The sequence below is a fragment of the Neomonachus schauinslandi genome, chromosome 3, assembly GCF_002201575.2.
Source record: "Neomonachus schauinslandi chromosome 3, ASM220157v2, whole genome shotgun sequence".
In the NCBI taxonomy this organism is placed as follows: Eukaryota; Metazoa; Chordata; class Mammalia; order Carnivora; family Phocidae; genus Neomonachus; species Neomonachus schauinslandi.
In genome coordinates this window covers 122,073,678-122,100,362 of record NC_058405.1, presented here as the reverse complement: position 1 = coordinate 122,100,362, position 26,685 = coordinate 122,073,678, and the positions used below count along the sequence as shown (strand labels likewise).

General features: G+C 33.0%; 1 protein-coding gene across 4 annotated transcripts in view; it reads left to right on the top strand.

Moving 5' to 3' along the window:
• The window catches only part of BAZ2B (bromodomain adjacent to zinc finger domain 2B), a 185,198-nt gene that overhangs the window by 97,130 nt on the left and 61,383 nt on the right, over positions 1-26,685 (top strand). For 2 of the 4 annotated variants that reach the window (XM_021703377.2, XM_021703379.2), the window contains 8 exons: positions 11,371-11,581; positions 16,953-17,045; positions 17,161-17,222; positions 21,134-21,199; positions 22,876-22,941; positions 24,325-24,369; positions 24,613-24,639; positions 25,886-25,951. In XM_021703377.2, coding sequence (XP_021559052.1) covers positions 11,371-11,581; positions 16,953-17,045; positions 17,161-17,222; positions 21,134-21,199; positions 22,876-22,941; positions 24,325-24,369; positions 24,613-24,639; positions 25,886-25,951 — 636 coding nt within the window. The remainder of the gene's footprint in view (positions 1-11,370; positions 11,582-16,952; positions 17,046-17,160; positions 17,223-21,133; positions 21,200-22,875; positions 22,942-24,324; positions 24,370-24,612; positions 24,640-25,885; positions 25,952-26,685) is intronic. The other 2 variants (XM_021703380.2, XM_021703378.2) reach the window with 1 other exon arrangement.

Here is a 26,685-nt window from a genome sequence, read left to right as displayed (position 1 = left end):
CATTTTCACAAGTTTGATAATTTGGGGTTTGGGGACGTTTCCTTACTATTAGGTGAGTGAAATTTCTGCTTTTTACAGAAATTGAATTTTTCACTTAATTATATACATTTCTGTGAATATCACCACAACTCCCTTTTTGCCTATGGGTTAAGTACACACCTTACCAATCAGCACAAAGAACCCACCACAGAGACTTCATTTCCTATACGTTTCCTTTAGGGTTCTGCTTTTGTTTCTAACTTGGATTCAGCTACATATGCTTATTATTCCCTTTAACTTTATCAGCTCCATTGAAAGAGGACCTAGTTAAGGAGTGAGGAGACCTAGATTCTTGTTAACCTTGTGAAATAGACTTTGTGATTTCAGGCATCAAAATAATGCTACCTTTTCCCTCAATTTCCTTGTCTGCAAAATAAAGACCATAATAATTTTACTTCTGCCTCATAGGATTATGGTGAGGTTAAGATGAGATCATATGCATGAAAATGTTTCAAAAGCTTAAATTGCTCAGCCAACTGAAGTTGATATTTTGTTTCTTGACTCTTTCTTCCTTTTGGCACAGAAAGAAATTTTTTCCAGTAATAAATATTTTCTAGTGTGACTAGGCAGGTTCTTCCATCCTATCTTACCCTCTAATATTATAATTAAAGAAATAAAAAAAGGCCTTCCTAATTCTGCAGGAGGTTTTTTATTTTCAATAATGTTTGAATATGATGTTTCAATGATGTTGAGATACCTCAAACATTAAGGGAGGTATCTCCCTTTCCAAGATCACACAATCTCAACCAGGCAGAGACATAACTAAAACTTAGGGTTTCTAACAGTGGTCTTTTACATTAATCATATAACCCATTTTCATTATTGTCTATGATTTTTTAAGGAACACGTTGCATCCAGTTCCGCTTGTTTCTTTCCTGGTAATTCTAAAATGCCAAAATATATTTCTCTGAGGCTTAGCTTCTTGATTGAAATACATTCTAGAGGGCGCCTGGGTGGCTCAGTCGTTAAGCGTCTGCCTTCGCTCGGGTCATGATCCCAGGGTCCTGGGATCGAGCCCCGCATCGGGCTCTCTTCTCCGCGGGAGGCTGCTTCTCCTTCTCCCGCTCCCCCTGCTTGTGTTCCCTCTCTTGCTGTGTCTCTCTGTGTCAAATAAATAAATAAAATCTTTAATATATATATATATATATTGATTCTAGGATTTTTCTCTTTTTATTTTTTAAACTTAAAAACTTAAAAAATGTTTAGGGGCGCCTGGGTGGCTCAGTTGGTTAAGCGTCTGCCTTTGGCTCAGGTCATGATCCCAGGGTCCTGGGATTGAGATGCCTGTTGGGCTCACTGCTCAGTAGGGAGTCTGCTTCTCCCTCTCCATTTGCCTCTCTCCCCGCTCATGCTCTCTTGCTCTCACTCTCTGTCTCTCAATAAATAGAGAAAATCTTTAAAAAAAAATTTTTTTAAATAAAGATTTATTTTAAAAAAAAAGTTTAAACTTAGACTAAATCTGTTACCAAACAGATCCTCAGAATTTTATTGTTATTATACCCACTTCCATCTGTACTGGATCAGTTTCTTATCACAAAAAATAGTAGAAAACAATAATAATCTTATTTAAAAATCCTAATCATTTTTTAATCTTTTGGCTCATGGTATCAAATCCTTACTTGTCTTATTTATGACAAAGATATCCTTATGTGTTTAAGTTGAATAGATTGTTGTTCTGAGAGGAAAGCTAATTGCTGTTCAATACATAAAGGATTTTTAGTTTTGTATCAGTGACAATTAGACTTAATCTATAAAGCCTCATTAGGCAGAATAAGATGTTCTTTGACATCCATTCACTTTTTATTAAACATAATCAGTGTTTCCAAATGTGTATTGCTTTGTTGAGAGATCAATTCATCAAGGAAATATGATGAATTACTAAATTCAGAATATGTGAAGCTGCCAACATTTCGGCCGACTGCTAAGGGAAAATATTAGCAATTTTGAGAGCATTTCTGTCAGTTAAAAAAATTAGTAAGTTGGATTTGTTTCAGGATACTTTGAGAGAACAACAATTAAAGGTAAGTAATCCAAAAGAAGTTCAGTGAATTAGAAATGCATATAGTACATATAATTGTAGAACCATATACATTTCCATATGTTATATGATGAATATGTATAAGCATATAGTTAATTAGAAATGTATATAATTATGTAATAATTTTCTATGAAAATGAACAAAGATTATATATTTTTGTTAGAGTAACTATGATGTGTGATAATTTGATTGGCCTAAATTTTGTAGAAGATGTAAAATATAGTTTGGCCAAGCCACTGGTACTATGCAGAAATGATCTGTGTGCGTTTACAGTATGTCTGCCTTTATACAAGTTGCAGAATGGGAATGATGACTATATAGATACTGAAAAACAAAACTGCATATTGAAGGATTGGGAGAAAATGTGTCAAGATTTTAATGATGGATGTAATGGTTGGTGGTACAGTGGATCATTTTTTTTTCTTTCTACTTTTTGCAAGTTTCACATTTTCTAAAATTTGCTTGTATTACATACAAAGTGAAAAACAATTTTATATTAAAAAATAAATACTTCTACCCCTTCTAAAAAAGGTAAACATTCAGTTTTCCAAATGCATGGAGGGTTGTACCTAATGACTTGGAATATTACTCCTACAGTTTTCCAAGCTTCATTTATCTTTTTTGGATGTTTGATAGCAAATGAAATGCTGTATTTGCAGATTTGTTACTATTCTTAGTCACTTTCCTAATAAACTATTTGCATTGGAAAATATAATTTCTCCATCATATTTTTCTTTTTTCTCATAAAGTTATCAAAAATAACCAATATTAGTTCTGTAAGTTCTCCTTTTATTCAAGGCATTTCAAAAATTTCAGCAGTGGTATTGCAAAGTTCTATGTTTTACAAATAAAATTTAGGAAATGATAATTTCTACTAGAAGATAATTCTAGTCTGCAATAGAGAACCATGGTTATTTTGTTTAAGTTATTTTTCAGTCAAGGTATTTCTGAGCTTAAGATAGATTATACATATATTTATTAACAGCAAACATTTGAAAATATTGACTCACTGTGCATATAATACAATAAGAGGAGAGGTATGAGAGCTTATATTTATTGAAATTTAAGTAAATAGACAACAATCTAATGATTGCTTTCAAAATGTAAGAAAGAAAAGTCCTTAATTAAAGTAAATAGAGTTGACACAAGAAATGGGGGGGCACTTTAATCTATTCATTATCAGTGTTATTTATTTCAGTCTACAAATGTGGTAAGAGATTTGTAGAATCAGCTACTTGTCAGTGTCTTCTGATACTTACATGCCAGTCACTTCCTACAGGCTTCTATAAAAACCATGATTTTAGGGATAATAGGCTTCATGGAACAAAATGAACCCTCTTACAAGGCCATGCTTTACGGGCTGGCTACCTTGTAATGAAATTCTGTTAACTATTTTAGCCAGTGAAACTCCTTTGAAAAGAGTTTAAGGTAAGTAGATTCCTTACAGACTTCTGCTTCATCACATTATAAAGAACTTGTTAAACCTAATGTTTATTGTTGTTTTCATTTTATTTTGGTTTTGGGTGTCAGAATAATAGTAAGGATGAGCTCGACATATTTTGGTAAATATAAAATAAGGTTATTTTTATTTACCTAAATAAGATATTTAGGTAAAAAGGTTTCCACAGTTTTATTAGGAATATATGAAGGCTTCAAGATAAATTATTAATGACAAAGATTATTTTGAAATATATGATCGTCTACTTTGAAAAGTATTTTTGTGAATTGTAGAGAAGAAAACATTTAATCATAAATGTAATAATTATGTTTATTTTTTCAACCGGTACGTTCATAAGCATAGACTAATGAATGTTTACTGTATTCAGGGTAGAAAAACAAAGAAAAGGAAGGATGCAAAGAAGGACCAAGTTAGAAGTGACTTAGAAAATGCTGCCTTTTCTCTTTGAGATGTATGTTTTTTAAAAAGATTTTTTTTCTTTTTAATGGTGTAAGGCCATTCTCATGGCCTTTTCCCTAAAGGCATTTTCCATAAAGAAAACTGAACACATTTCAAAACTACAGAAATGAACTTGAAAGCCTAGCTTTGAAAAAACAAAACTAGTGTTTGTAGAGAAACTGAAGAGTACAAAAGACATAAGAGTTAGGATCACTGGCTTAGAGAAGATAAAACACTGAGCACAATGCTGTCCAGCGAAAATCAGGATTTTGTTAGTAAGGAATATCAGAAACTTCACAATAAAGCAGACAACACACAGTCTCTGGCAAGATTGTAATGCTGCTAATTATTTCATATAAGTAAAGAACAAAAGATTGGGAGTCAACAACCAGGGTTCTAATTCAACTCTGCTGTTAACTGTCACACCTAATGCAACATAGCTGTGGGCATATATGGACACTGAGAACATGAAAGATCAGTACCAGAAATCTAAAATACTGAAAATTTATGTCACTAATCTACCAGGTAGGATTTTTGATGGCTAGGCAAGGGCCTCTATTAGGAGGCCAACTGTATGAATCCAAGTGTGGAGCTAAAGAGGTATTTGAAGGTCATGGCTCTTAGAGGGTAACCTACTGTGAGTAACTAGAAAGCATGGCCAGCATTGTGGAATAAGTGTATCAAACCACATCTTTCTCAGTGCTTTTTAGTAGGTGACGCCCATCTCCCCAGCATAGATAATCTTACTCTTTCACATATTTGAAATGCTATTCAGTATATGATAATAAACTATATGATTACAGTATATTAAGAATCCCTAATGCTGTAAAGTTCGTGGTACATAAAGCTCTCACTACCTATCTCTGCACTGTAAAGTAACTAAAGATAGATATAATGCTAAAATATGAAATAGGCATTAGGAAATTCAACAAAATTTTGATTTTTCTCATGATATTAACTTTAATGTTTTTCTTAAAACGAAAAGTTCTGTCAAAAATATTTGATACCCTCATGTTGTTTGTGCCCTAAAATTTTTCTTAGATTCCTGGCGGGGTAACTCAGCATCCTATGTTACTTTGAAAAGCTGAGGCCTACTTTTCTAGGCCTTAATTTCCTCATCTCTAATGTGAAGGATATATATCATAGGAGGTCTTTAAGATCAATTCCCTCTTAGGTATAACATTCAAAAAGCTTTTTAATTAATTTTTAGGAAGTAAAGGATTATGAAAGTATACTTATAAAGAAAAGGTGGTGAAAAAAATCAGTTTTGTTTACTTGAACTGTGGTTAAATTTACTGAAAATTATTTAGCCAGAAATCAATTGGGTAAATGATCAATTCACCAAATGACTAACAGATCTAAAATTATCAGACCAAATATCTTAATCCAGATTTAAAATAATTCACCTCAGCTGTTTTACTACCAGAGGCAAAGACTGGGATAGAGAAACAGGTCCCAATCTGGAAAAATATGAGTAAAGTTCCTCCATTCACTTACATAACATTGAGCATTGGAAAAGTATTAGACATCTCAAGTATTAACATGGGAATTGACACTTAATGGCCCAGGACTGCAAATCCATGCTGAAATGGCTGCAGCAAAGTCTTGGTGATACTCAACTTAAAAAACAAAAACAAAAACTCAGTAATTTGGCAAATAGATTACTCAATGAATTGACTTTTGGTGGACTGGTTTACTTCTTTTACTTATATACCCTTTACTAAATCCCAAAATTAATCAGCCTACAAGTATATAAAATCAAACAAAATGGAATCAACAAAAGAAAAATAAAGACAAGCTATGATATCAAATTAAAGCAAGAATGAGACTGAGAATACATTTCATTAAAACCTGAACATGTTGCTGGCAAATCACATATGGACTTAGCTGTCAGTAAAATGTAGGATCCTAGGTAGACAATTCAATGTCTGTAAGATAAAGTGAAAACAGGCCAATTGCTCATGAGATGTTCAACTATACTTTACCATTTATGAAGAATAATAGAAATGTTGAAATACAAATCATATTTAAATTAAATTTCATATAATTTTTGAATTTCTGAATATAGAAAATATTTTAAAATTATTCATTTGAATTTGTTTTTATTTTATTATGTTATGTTAATCACCATACATACATCATTAGTTTTGATGTAATGTTCCATGATTCATTGTTTGCGTATAACACCCAGTGCTCCATTCAATATGTGGCCTCTTTAACACCCATCACCAGGCTAACCCATCCCTCCACCTCCCTCCCCTCTAGAACCCTCAGTTTGTTTCTCAGAGTCCATAGTCTCTCATGGTTCGTCTCCCCCTCCAATTTCCCCCCCTTCATTCTTCCCTTCCTACTATCTTCTTCTTTTTTTTTTTTTAACATATAATGTATTATTTGTTTCAGAGGTACAGGTCTGTGATTCATCAGTCTTACACAATTCACAGCACTCACCATAGCACATACCCTCCCCAATGTCTATCACCCAGCCACCCCATCCCTCCCACCCCCCACCACTCCAGCAACCCTCAGTTTGTTTCCTGAGATTCAGAATTCCTTCTATCAGTGAGATCATATGATACATGTCTTTCTCTGAATGACTTATTTCGCTTAGCATAATACCCTCTAGTTCCATCCACGTCATTGCAAATGGCAAGATTTCGGTTTTTTTGATGGCTGCATAATGTTCCATTGTATATATACACCACATCTTCTTTATCCATTCATCTGTTGAAGGACATCTTGGCTCTTTCCATAGTTTGGCTATTGTGGACATTGCTGCTATAAACATTGGGGTGCACGTACCCCTTCAGATCACTACATTTGTATCTTTGGGATAAATACCCAGTAGTGCAATTGCTGGGTCATACGGTAGCTCTATTTTCAGCTTTTTGAGGAACCTCCATACTGTTTGCCAGAGTGGCTGCACCAGCTTGCATTCCCACCAACAGTGTAGGAGGGTTCCCCTTTCTCCGCATCCTCGCCAACATCTGTCGTTTCCTGACTTGTTAATTTTAGCCATTCTGACTGGTGTGAGGTGGTATCTCATTGAGCTTTTGATTTGGATTTTCCTGATGCCGAGTGATGTTGAGCACTTTTTCATGTGTCTGTTGGCCATTTGGATGTCTTCTTTGGAAAAATGTCTGTTCATGTCTTCTGCCCATTTCTTGATGGATTCGTTGTTCTTTGGGTGTTGAGTTTGATAAGTTCTTTATAGATTTCGGATATATTTTTTAAAGTTCTAGTTAGTGCTTAAGGTATAAAATACCTGAGAGTAAGAAATTTTATTCGTACGTGTTCTCAAGTATTTTTCCATCCTGTATCTTCACTTTGGGAAGAAAATCTCACTACCATTTCCCTTTTCCATATTACCTAGAGATCACTTCAAACCTAAATCACCTTTCTGGTCTCCATTCAGACTTCTCTCCTTCACATCCAGGCAGTTCTCCCTCCTAAAAGACCAATGTGTTCACCTTCCTTTCCAGTTCTAATTCTCAAGCCCTAATTCAGACCATCATTATTTTTTAAGTGGACAATTCAGACAACCTTTTGTCCCAACCTCTAAACTCTTTTTCAAATGTATGACTACTTGGCATGTGGTCCTTGAATTACCTGCATTGGAATGCGTGCTGTCCCAAGTTAAAAATGTTGGTCCTTTCGGGGAGAAGATTCTCATTTACCTTTAGACACTGCTATGCCTTGTACAAAGTAGGTGTCTCAACAAATGTTTAAGTAGTGGAAACTTTTTATAATACATGACAGTCTTATATTGCACTTTTATAGTGCATTGAAGTGTATATTATATGGTGTACTTATTTACTTATGTTAATTATTCTGTTCAGTCTTCTGAAATAAAACATAAATCTTTTTTTCTTCTCTCTGTAGTATATATAGAAATGAAGGTGTTATTGCTAAAGATTGAAATTAGTAACTTTTGAAAGCAGAATTATAATGGTAAAATGACCTGATCTGTCACCATGTCCATCATGTTGATCATCTATTTTCTTTTTGTCCTCATCTTTCAAATCTTAGTTAAGAAAGACTATTTTCAGGAACCATTTACTATCTTAGTCTTAGCAATTAAGAAAGAATAATAAGCTAACTCTCTTTTGATGCATAATTTCTGATTGACAAAAAAGCTTATAGCATATGAATCAGGTGATATAAATTATATTTGTTTTTTCTGAGGAAAAGCTTATTGAGAAAACTACATTTTTCTCCCCTTCACAATTATTTTGACTACTCAGTGAATTAAAGCTGTAATTTAAGCTTCCAATTTTCCTAGCAGTCCATTTGTCATTTTCTAAAATCCAGGAGTCAGAAGACTATATATGGGGCGCCTGGGTGGCTCAGTTGGTTAAGCGACTGCCTTCGGCTCAGGTCATGATCCTGGAGTCCCTGGATCGAGTCCCGCATCGGGCTCCCTGCCGGGAGCCTGCTTCTCCCTCTGACCCTCCCCCCTCTCATGTGCTCTCTCTCTCTCATTCTCTCTGTCTCAAATAAATAAATAAAATCTTTAAAAAAAAAAAAGAAGACTATATATGTAGCACAATATATGCAATTCCCTTGGCAAGTATTTACTTTATAAATGCCAAGGGCAAAAATGTAAATGGTAATGTCACTATATTTGTCTGGCAAATTTTGGGCACCAAAATAATCTATTCCTTTTTTGACAAAGGTATATTTTCCTAGCTGAATAAAACAACTATTTAAAAATTGTAACTGGATTTAAAAAAAAAAGATTGTAACTGGATAAAAAAGATAAATTGATAAAACCCTTTAAATCTTGGCTAAAGTTGACTTTATTATTAATGAGATACTTTAAAAACTAAATGCACATTCCTTTACATACTCTTTTATTAGTCTCTCCTACTCCAAGTGTCACAAATGTCACTTTTATATTTTTCAATTTATGTGATGCATGCTGGTTGGTGCCTAAGAGCATAATAGAAAAATGAAAACCTAAACTAATCAAAAGCTTCCTATACTGGTGAACATAAAATTGTTTTGATGGCTTCCTTCTTAGTGGCTTGTGGCATGAAAATGCAGTTAGTAGAAGTATTGTTCCTATTCCTTTGAAATCTCAGGAAAAAATTTTTACTTTCTTCAGAATTAACTTTTAAAATTATTTTTCACATGAGAGTTACTGAAAAGAGTTAGTATAGATATTATTTTAAACATATAAATATAGACTATATGCATTAGGTTTTTTCACACAGTCCTGCTGTGACATGCTTTCATGGCTGAATATTGTGATCAGTCACTTATCAAGCATAAAAACATCTTGGTAACAATCAACAACCAATATGTAGTGGTTAAGACCACAAGTTTTAGAGTTAGTCCCAATTTCGAAATACAGTTCTGTTCCTTGTTGCCTCTGTACCTCAGGAAATTATTTACCTTACTGGGTCTGAATTCCCTCAGTTGAAATGTAGGAACAATAAAACTCACCTTATTGGTTAGAGTTGTTATGAAGATTAAAGTATATAATGTATTGAAAATGCCTGGAAGAAACACAGTGCTCTAAACATAGGAAGTAACTATCATCCGTTATGGTAGCAAGAGTAGTATTTGTATTTTTAGTACCCATTGAATGAAATATTCATAGACTCCTGGCCCCAGGTTAGGAATCATGGCCTAAAATGTAACTCAAGAACTTTTTATTATTTTTGGTTGCAGAATTGCCTACAGTTGTTCAAGCTAAATTCCTAGTTTAAGATTCTTTTGAGAAAAAAACGTATTTTAAAAAGCCTTAACCTTCATACTAAAGGAATTCTCTCTTAAAAAAAGGAAGAATGAAGGGGGGGAAATCGGAGGGGGAGATGAACCATGAGAAACTATGGACTCTGAGAAACAAACTGAGGGTTCTAGAGGGGAGGGGGGTGGGGGGATGGGTTAGCCTGGTGATGGGTGTTAAGGAGGGCATGTACTGCATGGAGCACTGGGTGTTATACGCAAACAATGAATCACAGAACACTACATCAAAAACTAATGATGTAATATATGGTGATTAACATAACATAATAAAAAAAGAAGAAATAATAAAACAATTATTTTAGACGGATTATTTTAAAAGGATGCCTTTCTTGTATCTGAACGTATTACTAAGGACAATAAATAAGTGTATTTGTTTTGTTGGACATGTAGAGGATAATAAAAACCAGACTCAGATTGTATCTATGCACTGAGCAGGATTATTCCTATAATGCACTAGCATTATGCTGGTGTAGGTGTGTCTGTTGGGGGACTTACAATTAGAAATCTCAAATATATAATATATACCACGTACCCCATCATCAGCTTTAGAAATTATCATATTGCCAATTGTTTTATGCCTCCATCTACTTCTACTCTTCCATAATTTGCTAAAGCAAATCTAACACATCTTATTTCATCTGTAAATTTTCAATGTGTATCTCTAGAAGATAAGGACTCTTGTTTTCTATAAGAGTACCATTATCACACTTTAAAATGATAATTTCTGGATATCATCAAATGTTGGGCATTGTTCACAGTTTCAATTGTTCCTTAGTTACCATAATTATCTGAAGTTTATTTGAATCAATATCTAGATAAAATGTATTTGATACATCTTTTAAAGCTCCTTTATTCTTCTTACAGTTCCTTTTTTTTTTTTAATTTCTTAAAATTTACTTGTTGAAGAAACTGGGTAATTTGTAGAATTTCCTACAGACTGGATTTTGCTGTGTAGTTTAACATACACATTTTATCCTATTTTTCCTATAAAGTCATAGTAAATAGGTCCAGACTTAATCAAATATAGGCTTGATTTATTTGGTTGGGGGGCAAGATTAATTTATAGGTGATGGAGTGAACCTCCATCAGGAGGCTGATGTCTGTCAAGTTGTCTCTATTTCTGGTGATTGCCAACCATTCAAGTTCAATGCTTAGATCCATGAATTCATCAAGTATTGGACAAATGTTGATATTCTAACTTATTCCTTGATTTATTAGCTATTATATTTCTATAAAGAGAAACTTCCTTCTGTTATTTGGATAGCTTCATGATTGGTTGAACTGATAACACATGAAAACAGTCTATAGGCTTGTCATCACACAACTAATATTTTCAAATATCTGCCAACTTTATGGTCATTACAGTTCAGAAATGGTGATTGATATATCTCTGTGTTTATAGATACATATGTTTATAGATATAGATCTATGTATTTAAAGTTGAAGTCATTAAAGTAAGAATACCAAAGATATGCCAAAGGCAATGAACAATTATAAATTTAATTTAAAAAATAAAATTCCTAAGGTTTGTACTAGCTTTTATAAATTTCAAAATATCTGAATTGACCTAGAATTTTCTGATCTGTTGATCACTTGTGTTTATTTTGTTTCTAATATATTATTTCTATAAAATGTTAATTAAAAGGGAATGCAGTGGTGTCTTTTGAAAGAAGAGGATGTCATTCCCCGTATCAGGGCAATGGAAGGCCGTAGAGGAAGACCACCAAATCCAGATAGACAACAAGCGAGAGAGGAATCCAGGATGAGACGTCGGAAGGGTCGACCTCCAAATGTGGGAAGTGCTGAGTTTCTAGATAATACAGATGCTAAATTGCTAAGAAAATTGCAAGCTCAAGGTAAGAAATATCATATATACAACACTGTAATAATCATACTAAAAAAGTCTATGTATCTCTTATGTTTTTGACTTATGAATGATTGATACTGCTCTCACTTTCTAAAAGTAGATATTTCTGTTAGAATAAAAATGAGAAAATAAAATCCCACTGGTAACTGGAGTTCTTTGATTAGGTAAGCTCCTTTCAAGAGCCATACTCATAAACACATTATACCCTATGTGTTTAAAACTACAAAGGTGGGGGATAAGCTTTTAAGGCTTGCACAGAAAGGGAATCAGCCAGCACTTGGCACATGCCTTAAGGTTGTGCCAACATTCTGGAAATTCTCATTTTAACAGCTCCCGATTCCTTGAGGTGGTACAAGGGAATAACTCCAAAATATGTGGATCTGTGGAGTAAATTTTCAGTTAGAGAACTCCAATTACTGGTAAGTAACCCCAGTCTTTTTAGTTTGAGTTCTTCTGTAGTCTGGATATATCACACATATTTTCAAAATGGCCAACTAATAGATTTAAATCAAAAAGTACTTAAGATCACTAGAAAGTGTTACTTATCAAGCACAAAGTGCTCATAATAACCTCAAATGTGTTGTAACTCCAAACTACACATAAATTATCAACATGAAGTTCCCATGCTATGTCTGACACAGAGAAAGCTGACAAAAATAAAGCAGTTCTGTTAGGAGTTACCAGTTATAAATGTGAAGTCTCTTAAGGCTGTACATTGGTGTCTTACAGTCACAAGCATATATGGAAACATATATCAATATAAAATAAAGGTTTAAGAATAAAAACAGACTTAAAAGACTAATAGGATTTTACTTCTCATGGTTTTTTTCTGGAGAAAAAGCTTGACTTATTTCTGTTTATTGTAAATACCGTCATAATATTGACTTCTTTATTGCTGCTTTGTTTTTATTATAAAACAGACACCCACAACAAAAACTCATAGAACAGAATGCTTCACAATAAAGAGACACTCATTCTCATTCACTTTAAAATAAAAGACACTCATAAGTGGTATCATTATTAATAGTTTTTTGTAAATCTATCCAGAAATGTGTACACATACTCCTATATACACACATACAGTCATATGATACAATATATGTACACATACACATGTATAATATGTTGTATTATATATCTATATCCTTTTTCACTTCTAAAATAAATAAATGAACTTATATTGTACATCCTATTCAGCTCGCTTTTTTCCACTTAATTTATCTTGAACATCTTTCTGTATCTGCACTTAAAAATCAACCTAACACATTTAACAGCTGAATAGTAAGTGATGCACCATGTATGGCTCTGCCGTACTTCATTTAATCAGTCTTTTGTGATGACTATTTGAGCTGTTTCCCAATCTTTGCTATCACAAACAGTCCTGCAGTAAACCGATATTACACATTTATTCATATCCTTCTATGGGCATAGCTATCCATAGTATAAAATTGTAGAGATAGAATCTTTGAATCAAAGTGTATGTGCATTTTCAATTTTGGTAGATAGCAGGCAAACATTGTCTCCAAAAAAGTTGTACTAATTCATACTTCCACTAATAGCATGTAAATTAACTGCCTGGCATATAACTTAATGTCATATAAGTTTTTCTCTGCCATAGTATGTTAGTGAAATTTTTTTTAGCTTATTTATTTATTAATTTAAGTGATCTCTCACCCAACATGGGGCTCAAACTCACAACCCCAAGATCAAGAGTTGCATGCTCTTCCAACTGAGCCAGCCAGGCAGCCCATTTGTGAAATTTTTATGTTATTTTATTTGGTTTCTGTTAAGACTTTCATCTCCCCTGAATAGTTACTAGTGAAGGCTGAAAAAAAGTTATTAACAGATATAGCCATAAATGATGAGTTTTAAAATTAATATTGTCAGTAATCCACTGACTCTTCTGATGAATGTATAACAGTGATGAGTATACATTGTTTGCCTAAAATAAGAAAGCTTAAAATTAACTGATACCTAAAGCATGGGCTCTTCATGCATATCATGCATATATAATACAAATGCTATTAATACTTAGTATCTAAAATGGTAACTTTATATTTGCAAAATTAATTAAATTCTATTTTTAACAATATAGAAGCTAATTACTTAACTTTTACCCAAAGGTTTTTCTCCCTCTAGATTTCAATTTGGTTTGTATTCCGTTACATAGGTCTCCCTTGTTGTGTTATGTTGCATTTTGCAAGTTCTGTTACCTTTGACCTGATAATGTATATATGTTTTTTCTCAACAAGTATATAAATGTTAAATATTTAACAGTAAATAAATAATTATTATTAATATTTAGAAGCATATATGGTAAAATATGCATGTTTTTTCTTGGGAAGAAAGGAATGAATCATTTTATCACCACTTTTACTTCTCAAAGGCTTCTACATTAACAGTTTGAGGGGGTTATCTGAGGGGATTCTAGCAGTTTCTGTTATATATTATTATTCTACTAGGCCTCAACTAGACTGAAAAACTAGACTTAATTTGAAGAAAAGTTCAGAATGGTAAAATAAATGCAAACTTTGTACATCCAAGCCTTATGAAATGAGAGCTCTCTAATTTCTCAAGAGAATAAATGTAAGAATCTGAGAGGGTTTCAATATGAAAAAGATTTTTAACCTAATAAACTTGCCAATACCATTAATACCTTAAATTTTCTAAGATCAAATAGTACCTCTCCATTCCATATATCATAGAACCTGAGATGCTATAGTCATTGCAATGCACCATTATTTTAAGATGTACACAAAGAAAGAGAAGTGCTGCCAATTGTCAGACACATTCTGATTTTAGACTATATTTAAAAATGCACCTTAGTATCAAAGAAGTGTGGTATATCTAAAATAGCCCTAATTGTGTGTGTAAACTATTTCAAAAATAAACTTTTATCTTTAAAATTTAAATAGGTAATTTCTTAATCCATAAAAGATATTTTCAAAATTGATATTTCAAAAGTCAGTTATAATAGATAACGTATTCAGCAACCATAATCTAAATTAATGAGAAGCTGTTGGGAGCAGTTTATTTCTCAGAGCGTGAGTGAATTTTCTAGGTCTTCTCATTCTCCTTCCTCCATAGTGTTTCTAACTTTTAAAAACATTTTCCAACTACTCATAATATAAAGTTTAAGCTATGTGAATTTTTAATGATTATTAAGAATTTTACCCTCCTTCCTAAAGTAAAAAGATATGGGTTGAACTTTTTAATGGTTTTCTGTCCTAAGGGTTTAAAAATAAAAATTACTGTGTACTTGTGTGGGCTTGAAGTTGGCCAATACTTTCTTACACAAATACACACCTAAATATAGCATTTCTTTATTATAAGCCAGACTTCTGTTTGAGACCATCAGTTTAACTTGAAACAAAAGATCACACCTATGCCACATTTTCTAGAACACATTTTTCTTTAACCACTTGACACATCTTTGTATTTTAAGGTAGACTTAGGTCTTCATAGTAGAGTTCAGTGAAAGCTTTCAGTTCTTTCGTGTTAGAAAAATAGTCATCTGGTACTATCATAGGTGAGAACAGTATCCTTCAGGTGTATTATTATTGGAGTTTGCTGATTCTGCAACCTCGTTTATAGATTTTTATTTCCCAGGGTATTTAGTGAACAGAAGATCCTTTTTATGTGGCTTAGGAATTCTTGATGATGCTTATAACCTAGTGTTGAAAATTATTGGAGGATTAGAAATATATTTTAGCAGCATCTTCCATTTCATCTTTCATTAGCAATTCTAGTTTACTAGACAAAATTAGACCCTTTACATTCCATCTCCTTTTTTAAAGACTTGTTGGTAGAAAATAAGCCATAGTAACGAAGGTCACCTCAGCTGTTACAAGGACATAGGGTTAGGTTCTTATGTAAAATCTCAAGGCATTCAACTTTTCTTAAAAGTTCTTAGAACTAGTAGCATATAGACTGTGAAGTCAGAAGGACCTGGGTTTATATCTTGGCTTTGCTATTTAACCTTTGTGAGCCTTAGTTATTTATCTATAAACTGGGCATAATGTTGCCTAGCTCATAAGATTGTTATGAAGATGAAACAAGTTCATGTAAATTTAATACAGAAGTTTAATAAATGGCAGAAATTATTAGTAAAGCTCAAGTAATTCAGGTGTTAGCCAATCATATTCATTACTGAATATAATATATAGATTTCTGAAAACTCATCTGCTACGAAGTTTAAAATAATGTCTAATATAAGGCGGTATTTTATGAGTGATACTATGATACACCACTTTTATAGTTAAAAATATTCTGACCAAGTTTGCCAGCAGAAGAAAGTATGACATTAAATGCTTTCTATATCAGTTATCTACTGCCACAGTAATTCTGGGAAACAGCCAACCCCAAAACTTCAGTGATGTACAACACTAGGTATTAATTGTTGCACAGATGGAAGCAGCTGGAGGGAAATTAGGCAGCTCTGCTGATCTGGGCTGGGCTTGTTCACATATGTGAAGTCAACTGACTCCACGTGTCCCAACCTTCAGCAGCCTAGCCCAAACATGTCCTTATAGGAAAGGGCAAGGCACAAGAGTAAAAATAGAAAGAGTACAGGTATATTGTCAAACTTCTATGTGCATCACAACTGCTAACATCCTGTTGGCCAAGAAAGATCACATGGCTGAACTCAGCATCAAGGGACAAGAAAATATATTTTACCTCTTGGTGAGAGGAACTGCAAAATCACATTGCAAATTACATGGAGAGAGGGAAGAATGAAAGTTGGGACCATTTTAATTATGTCAGTCTATCCCGGTTTCGTACATTTGTCCTTAAAACTTAGGAGGACTGGGTTGTCTTTGAAACTCACTGACATTCTGTACTCTTTTTATTTAGGAGATTTAGATCCTCTCCTTTATAAATGAAAATGTCACTGGATTCAAAAACTTTACCACTTATATAGCTGATTGAGATACTGAGTTTTCGAGGCTTTATATTTGTTCGATTTGGGGTTCTTTTTCCTTTTTAAATATTCTGTTATTCTTAAGACTGAAGCTAAATCACTATTTTTGCATATCAGCAGCTATTTTCCTACAAAGTGGGGATTACATGAAATGTGAAAAAATATACTTAGATTGACCTCTATGAAGAGGATTGAAAGAAGTATCATTTTTGTGTAGTCCTGTATATGGGGTCATATTTGGTGAAATAATTTGGCAGTTTCTACGGGAAAGGGACAGGAAATTTTCTGCCATGCCATTCTCCCAGTTGGTATCTAACCTTAGGCAATTTTCTTAAAAATTATGTCTTTCATGAGATACCAGTTTCACACAGTTATTGTTCTTAGGTTAGCAGTTATGTAAAGTTATTAATAATATTCCTTGAAATTTTGTGTGTTTCAGAAATAGCCAGACAAGCAGCGCAAATAAAGCTTTTGAGAAAACTTCAAAAGCAGGAACAGGCTCGAGTTGCCAAAGAAGCCAAAAAACAACAAGGTGGGTGATTTAAATGAAAACATAAACATGAAGAGTAAGTATTGGGGAATTCATAAGAAGCTTCTCCTCTTCATTCCCTTGCTGATGATATCTGTGCTTTGGTTTTTCACCATAGCAATAATGGCTGCTGAGGAGAAGAGAAAGCAAAAAGAACAAATAAAGATTATGAAACAACAGGTACGTTTATGCATTGGAACTGATTTTTAAAACACAAGTGTTATATTGGGGCTCTATTGATGTATATATGTACATTATTTTCATTTTGATTTCTGAAATAACAGTATTTCACATTAATGTTATGTATCTTAGAAAGCTGTCCTCTCGCATTAGTTAAAATTCACCTCATCTTTTTAAGATTTTATTTATTTCTTTGAGAGAGAGAGCATGCAGGCAGAGGGTGAGGGAGAAGCAGGCTCCCTGCAGGGAGCCCAAAGCGGGACTCGATCCCAGGGCCCAGGACCCTAGGATCATGACCTCAGCTGAAGGCAGATGTTTAACCAACTAAGCCAGCCAGATTCCCCTAAAATTCACCTCATTTTTGAACCAAGTCTTCTACTTCCAAGTTCTTAGAGATTACCAAAAAGTAAATCTAAGTATTTTTAATATCTTGATAGAGTTTGAATATAAGTGGACATCTTGAACAGCTTTCAAACTTTTTAAAGTAGTGTATCAGTAAATGAAGGCTATTGCTTGAATGCTCATATTTTAGTAGGAAAAGCTTGTTGTAATGAAACATAAAATATGAGTAAAAAGTTAAACTCAAGTTATATAGAATAGGGTTTGTTCCCACTGCTTCTGAATGCTTAAAAATTACTACTACAAAAAAAACCAAGAAAGCATTACTTCAGCATATCCAGCATTCATTCTATCTTATGTCTACAATGTCTCTCCCCCATGTAGTTTTCAAAATTAAGGATAGGTAAATGAAGTGATTTTTAAATTTTTATAGGTAAAGCATTACATGACAAGATATTTGATTTAATTTAAGATGGAAGTGTGTGAACTACTCTGCCATCTCCACATAGTCACATAACCATTAAAGCAGAAAGGAAATGGGGGAAACTACGATTTGTTTAAATTTTTTAACAGCAAGTAGTTATTTCTGAGTATGAAATGAAGTAAGTTGTGTTACTATATAAATAGCTGCTAAATAAATGGGTTGGGCTGGATGTGGCTATTTCCAAGGTTCCTTCCAGTATTGGCTAAGGCAGTGGGATAAGGGAGAGTTGATGGGGAATGGGGAGCCAGAACTTAGTCTGTAGTCAAGGAGCTGAGAGTTGAATATGTTCTCTGCTGCTTAATATTTTGTGACCTTAGATGAGTTATTTAACCTCTGTGTCTCTGTTTCCTCCATGGTAGAAGAAAATAACTGCATTAGCTAACAATTTAATGAGATCGTGAATGTAAAACGTCTATCACAATGCCTAGCACAAAACAAATGCTCACTTTTTAAAAGATATAAAAACACCAAACTATATGGTGTACTCCTTTACTGTAATTTAATGTAGTCAATTTTAAACTTCAATTCTTTCCTTAGTTTGTTGATTGTGACTGCTAAAGACACTATAAGATTGACTTAAAAATATGTAGTCTCACAAATAGGTTTATTAAAATATTATATTTACTACATATTACATATATATGTAAAAATAGTTTATATTTCATTTTAAGTGAAATACTATTTTTTTATGGCTTAGCCTATTTCCTGATGGCTAGAGACCCATCAAATCCCATCAGCACTCAAAGGTCAGCTTTGTGATCCTAAACTCTTGAAGTGGCTACACCCTAAGCCTACGTAGTTTTTGCTGCTCATCAAAAAAAGCATTGGGGTCCCAAGGTTCCAGCAACACTAATACAAATGAACTGATGTTAGATATTCATTGATATTTGTCTGAAGGTAGTCTCGTAATACCATTTGACTTATTCCTTGTTGCCAACAAAGTGAATCAAAGTCTAGCAAGGTTTACTCACACAGGCAGTTATACAATGCCTATTTTAAAGTCAGCATTAGATCTGGGATAAAATAGTAGCATGTGCTTCTCATCCTCTGGATTATTTTTTCCACCTAGTAGGCCTAAAATGTCACCATATAGTCCTCAAAGCAATTTTCTGGAGGCTTCCAGAAGCATTATTATGAAGCAGAAGGAGCAAAAGCATTGGAATCTAACCAGGTCTTCTCTGTATTTAGTATTTGACTTTAAGCAAAATATATACCCTCTAGGAACTTCAGTTTTCTTTTAGGTTAAAAAAAAGAAAAGATAACTTCAACTCCCATGTTGTTTTTTTAAAGGGTCAATAAGATATTTTATGTAAAGTGCCCAGTTCAGTGCTTGGGCACTCAATATTATAAGGTGACCCAATATTATAATTTATAAAAAAGATTTATCTCTGCTAATATCAATGACAGCACTACCAAATATATGTAAATATATATGAATCACTTGGACAGCTAAGATAAAGTTCTGACTTAGTGTACTTAAGTCCAAGATTCCATACCTGTCTCTGTGCTTAAGAGGAGAATGAATGACTTTTGCTGACTTGAGAACATACCACCTTATAACCTTATGGTTAACAAAAGCAGAAAAATTAAATCACAAATGTGCTTTACGTAGGTCTCAAGTTCTAATCTAAATAAATATATCAAATGTGGATCAAGTACAGCCTTCTCTAAGATTTTGAAATGAAATAAAAGATACATTTGGGTTTTTATGTTTGGCAAGCTATAATTAATATTCAGTACCAAGTAGGATCACCAAAAGCAAAATTATAGAATGGTATCAGTCTTCTAAAATCAGAACAGTAATTTCAGAAATCTCATTTTCTTGCAGTAGAGCCCTGCAGGGAATCAATAACATTAGTGTGGGGGAAAAAAGGAATAAGTTTTAAAACATTAAAGCATAGCTTCAAAAGGTACACTAGCATCTGGAGATTGGAGTAGGTATTGTAATAGAAAGTAGTATAAAATGTGTTGGTTCTAGAAATCCTAGGACAAGTGCAATTTGCAAGTGGAACAATTTGCATAGTTTTTTGTTTGTTTGTTTTTTAAACTATGTATTCTCATCAGTGCCAATTTGGGAATTTCAAAGGGATTTATAAACATGAAATTGTTAACAGTGTACTTATAGCATATTGCATTTTAAAAATCACATGTAAAGTTCTTATCAAACTTTACATGATCATTAAATTCTGAAACAATAACTATTATGTTAAATTTAGGCAATGTGAATACCTAGTATGTCATGTGAATCATTCCCTAGAATGTTAAATTGTAATCAATCCATTTTTATTTTATTTATTTATTTATTTGAGAGAGAGAGAGAGTGCGAGCAGAGGGGAGAGGGAGAAGGAGAAGCAGAAGCAGGCTCCCCGCTGAGAAGGGAGCCCCACTCAGGGCTCCATTCCAGGACCTTGAGATCATGACCTGAGCTGAAGTCAGATGCTTAACCAACTGAGCCACCCAGGCGCCCCAATAATTAATCCATTTTTAAATAATATGAGATTACTTCTGAATTTGGTTTATTGTAGTAATTAAAAGTAATGTCATGTTATCATGTTATTCACCATGTGAAATAAATTATGGTATGGAAATTGTTAATAATTATTACAATTGCATGGTACTCTATACTTTTTAAGCATTTTAATTTCAGTAAAGTAAAGGGCAAGCACCTATTTTATAAAAGAATAGTTATTTGTTCAAGATCATGCAATGAATGACAGTAACTCAGGATGAGCCTTAGGTTTTCTGACTCCTGAGGTACTATTTTTTCCTATTATTCTGACCTAGATTTATCTCAGATTAAATATTACTTGTACTTGCATACAGGCTAAATGAGTTTAATTACCTTGGTTGACCTGGTTTCTATATACTTATTTAGCATTTGTACTTCACGAATTGTTTTGAGAAATTTTATGAAATCATATTAATTTAAGACATGAATGTATATAAGATGTTAAGCTAAATCATTAAGTTTTATATCCAGCATGGGCAACCTTTGGTAAATGTGTACTTATATCATTTGATTCCACTTAAATACTTTTCACCTATATATTTAGTTTATTGTCTTAAATTATCATTATTTTCTCTACAGGAAAAAATTAAGAGAATTCAACAAATCAGATTGGAAAAAGAACTTCGAGCCCAGCAAATTCTAGAGGTAGAACTCTTAAATTTGATATAATTAAAGTAATTAGTCATGTATCTTAAAGTCTACAAAAATAAAAGTTTTACCCACATGATCTCTCACGCATACAAATTAATATGTTCATCAGAAATTCTCTTTAAATGTAATGCATGGAATGAGACCTTATCTGAACCTTACTTAGCAAGCTAATCTAATCCTAACAGTAAAAATGCAGAAAATCAGACAAAACAGAAAAAGAGGAAACCTCTGAGCAGCCAGTATAGTTGTCAGAAAGTTCCTGTGCGAAAACTGATGTTCTTTACTTTTAGAAAACTCATTAGGACTTATAGTCAGATATTTACTTTCAATTTAGACATAAAACATTACAAAAGTAAAGTAAATTTTCAATGTAGAAACAGTTTAACTAGCTTGGTTTTCTGGTTTCTAATATATCCCTCTTCCCCTGAAGCTACTGGAATAGGGCTAGAGGACATATATTGGCAATAGCAAAAGTAATAGCCAAAAGACAGCAAGGGAAAATGCAGAAAAACTCCAGCCCGCATATATAGGAATTCAAAAGCCTAGCAAGAGTGTGTAATTTTATATTTGAATAGCAAACAATTTTCAACACCTTAATGGCCAAAATACATTACTCTATCGAACTGTGTAGTATAATAACTGATGTTCAGAACAATGGCCCTGAGTCATCAAGAAAAAGCCAAATTGTGTTAAGTGTACTATGTCTGAACAGGCATATGTCTCAAAATTATTTTCATCCCAAACTGTGAAAATAACTTTTAATGTTTAAAATTATTATAACCTCTCAGCTATTCAGGAAACCATTGCCATATAAAACAATTTCCTGAGGACTCCAGATAGCTGAGGTTTTCTGTTACAGTTTTTTTTCTGTGCAGAAATATACACATATTTCCTTATCCACTTCAAATTAATTTTAAAACCCACCAAATAGAAAATATGCCTATCTTAAAGTAAACTGACAATAACTACTGGATGGTTATAAAACTACCAGATAAAGACTTTAAGATTGTGAAGCTCAAATTTGATAGCATGATCTTGATATTCAAAGCGTACTTCATGAAATATGTTTACTTAAAAAAAAGCCTTTAATTAACCACATTGTACAGCTAGAGAAAATGAGATTTAATGTTTCATTTAAATCATCTGAGTAATGGATTTCTTTATCTCAAATTTCAAGTGTTAAAAAAGAAATTTCAAATAAAGTGGACACGTGCATTTTTAATGTGTTACTGATTTATTCATGAAATAACTTTTATCGGTTAAAATCCACCCCATTTTCTAAACTTTCTACAATGATTGTGTTTTACTTTTAAAAATCAGAAAAAAAGATAAGACATTCTACAAAATCAGTTTTTTTGTAATTAAGTTTTGAGTTAAAATGACAATAACACTCAGTTCCTTCGGACTTTTAACAGAGATTGAAGAGTAAAAGCTGACATACTCTTATGCACTTAAGAACTTTTGTATATCTTCATGCTAATCTATACATTAAAAATGAAATTAGTATGTTAAATATAATGTTAACTGGAGAGAAATCTGTAATTGTCTACGTATATGTTACATATTGTTTTGTACTTTGTGAGACATGTAGCTCCATTTTCAAGTCTGAGATGATTTTCAAGTTGGAGTGGTGCTGTTGCATGACTTTGAGACCTGTTTTGCATGCACAGGCTAAAAAGAAAAAGAAGGAAGAAGCAGCAAATGCCAAATTATTGGAGGCCGAGAAACGAATAAAGGTTAGTTTAGATGAGAACATCACACAGTTTTTATTTTTGAAAAATAAAACATCGCTGGTGTGATGTTACACCAGTATCGATTATATGAAAAAAAAATAGCTCTCCTCAAAATGATTATCTTAAAAAAATGTTTAGCACAGATACATGTGTATAATGTGTGCTTTTATTGTATGTATATCATATGTATATGTTTTTTTAAATTTCATTATATGGGTTTTATGTGATGATTTGAGTTCTTTAAGTAGCAAACATCAAATCAGAAATGCAAACTATTGCATAATACCTGTATATAGTTTTGCTGAATCAGAATGATCTTCCCAAAGCTATTTTGTGTTGTTGATGTTTATGTTTCAAATTGTGTCCCAAATCTGATTCTCTACTTAGATTATAACTTTATCTCGGTTAATGTCCAGCAACTGTTTTAATTATTAAAAAGTGAAGAGCCTGCAGAAACAAAAACCTAACTTGAGCAAACTGTTATTTGCCAATAATAAAATTAGCCATTGTTAATTATTGTAATGTTTTGGTTTTGATTTTCTGTCATGAAGCATTAGAGTTGGACCCCCCAACCACACACACACATTCTACCCCTCACCTTCCACTTTTTCTCATAATTAATTACTGAAAGAGGGCAGCTGAGTGATCCTACTGGTTTCGGAAACAGACACAATTATATCCTGTAAAGCCAGGGAACTGTTAGTTACCTTTTCTACATTGACTCTCTTATTTTTTCTTTAGATTTCTACCCCTTTTCATCACTTCCCTTAATATCATCTAGATTTTTATCTTTATAAGAATATTTAAATTGATGACATTTGTAGAATTGCTTGCATTAAGCCCCACCCCCTTGGGGTAGTGCCCTTGAATTATAGCTGAGCGTGAAAATCTTACACTGATCTCAGTCTGTTGTTACTTTCATTCATAGATAGTGCACAGAAATGTATGGATGCTGTTAAGGTACAATATAGTATATTTGGGGATTTATGTTCAGAGTGGAGAGAGTTCTAATCAGCTGGATTTGAGGGTTCTATATAATGTATTAAAATAGTTTTAAAGATACATGTATCAATTGTATCTGATATGCTCTGACCATTTAGCTAGTCAGTTCAGCGAATGTGCCATTGAAATATGCTATTAGGTTATTGAATTTTAAGTTTAAATGGCTACTGAATAAGATCCTTGCTTCTATCGCCTAATCTTTCTGTATTAAGTAGGAGCATATGAAATTGCCACTATGTAAGTAAAAAATGATCAAATATTTGCAATTCCATGTGGCTCGACCTAATGGAAGATTATAGAGTCTCAGAAAAGGAACTTTTAATGCTTGTACTGTGTTCTAAATCTTCTCTAAGAATTATATATTAAGAGTTTCTTATTTTTAAGGAAAAAGAAATGAGAAGACAACAAGCTGTTCTTCTGAAGCATCAGGTCTGTATACATATAGTTATACAGTTGTTGAAATGTACGTTTTATAATTTTTCTTAAATCTATTTTGGGGAAAATCTTCAAAATGTTTTCTTAAAAGTTTCCAAAGTAATTCCTGCTTACGTTTTTCCTTCATCTTACGGTTTATTGCCTTGCTTTGGTATTGGTGTCTTTTGGGGGGTTAAAAATTGGTTTCATGACTCTGTGATTTCTGTTTCATAATGTTGTGCCAACTCTTTCTACCAGGAGTTGGAGAGGCATAGACTAGATATGGTATGGGTATGTTTATTTTTGTACATCTAACACCGCATTGTGATTTGGTTGTGATATGGTTGTCATAGCAATGCATACAGCGTAGCACTGGCTGCTGTCATATTACATACTGCTGCATGGCTTTACAGCACAGTGCATTGCATACATCTGCTTGTCTGTCCGTAAAGAAGTATGATACAGCTCCAAGATCGCTAATTGAATTTTGCAAGCCTTATATAAGGCTGCCGTCTAAAACTTTACATTACTGATGTCACGATGAAAGTTGGATCACTGTACAATTAGATGCGACATTGACCCATATTCTCCCATCATTCTAGGTGCAAAACTGCCATTGAATACAATGGGAATTTTGAGTTAGGTTGATGAGAGAATATGAAATATATTCTGGTTTTATAGACAAAATTTTGGAAATAATTTTAGAAATATCCCTTTGGGGGGACCAAATACGTTTAAACAAAATGAATTCATTAGATATAACTGTGATTTTTTTAATTTTAAAATAAAATGAGATGACCAAAACTAGTGCCTACCTTATTTTCATACTGTGCCTTTTAGATTCCATTTATTAGCCCATGGTGCAGCTTTTATGGTCTTAAATAGCGCATCAAGTGGCAGACATCAGTAAATAGGAATATCCCATTTCACTGGTGTTGGTTTGTGAACCACGACTTGTTTAACTAAATTGGTATAAAAGCTCTAAAAATATATATATTTCTAATTTGTTGGTGGCCTATTGAATTTACAAAACAATAGTGTGCTTGAAATAAAAATAACTTAATTCTAAAACCGTGAAGTGGAAGTGATTATAAATCAATTTCTACCTGACCTAAAAATTCAAGAACAATACAACCTTTAGCTTGATTGGCCTATAGTACATATTTGTGGTTTTTCTAATAGCAGATGTAAGGTAACTGACCTGTTCCAGCCAACCATTATGCTTTTTGTTCTGCCAGCTTTTGAAGGAGCATCACAACTGACCATAAGTAAATCTTGTATGCTTCTGTTTACACTGTCTCCATGTTCATTGCTTTACCTTTTTGCTTTTGATTGTTCTTGTATTTGCTTTCTAAACCTGAACTAAAACATGCACAGACTGGCCATTCTTGTCTTATATTTAGTATTTACTGTGACTTGTCTATAAATGCTAAACATGCTATACTGAGTTTTGTTTTGTTTTGTTTTGTTTTTCCATTTCAAAATCAAACTATAATTATAGTTATTTTCCTAATTTTATCTGGCCTAATAGGAACGAGAGAGAAGGAGACAACATATGATGCTTATGAAAGCTATGGAAGCTCGTAAAAAAGCAGAAGTAAGTGCATGTTTCTAGAAAAAAATATTAGTATTTTTTCCTAAAGCATTGGTTTTTCTAAATATAAATTTTTCATAGTATAGGTTTGTCATGGCTCACTGGCTTTCACAAGCAAGCCAAATATTAAAAGTAATAACTGTTAGAACATAAAAGAATGTAGGAAGGATTCCAATCTATGTGTTAATTTTCTTGGCTGAGATTTTAATTATCTTTTTTTAATGTAGTGAATGGTATTTGCTTGGATAAAAGTTTAATATTACAGCATGCCTAAACAAGTCCTGTGTGTCCTAACTGAAATACCAGTCAGTCCAACCATGGACTTCTGCCTTCAGAATTATTCTTTACTGTTCTATTTGTAAAATTGGGCTTAAGTACTTTCCTTAAAATAGACTTTTAACAGATAATTCAGAATAAGGAAATTATTGAAATAAGTCAAAATGAGCTTATTTGGAATGTAATAGAAAGCAATTAAAGGTTAAAATATATATTACAAAGGAATGCATTGTGTATTAAAACCAGTTGAATAGAAGTATGGCCATGATATCCAGGGCATTGAAGTGTGAGAGACTCAGAATTCCCATACTGACTCTGAACCAACTTGCTTTACCTCTTGAGGCTCAATTGCTTCTTTCTTCCTTTCTTCCTTCCTTCTTTCCTTTCTTCCTTCCTTCTTTCCTTCCTTCCTTCCTTCTTCCTTCCTTCTTCCTTCCCTCCTCTCCTTCTGTTTTTTTGTT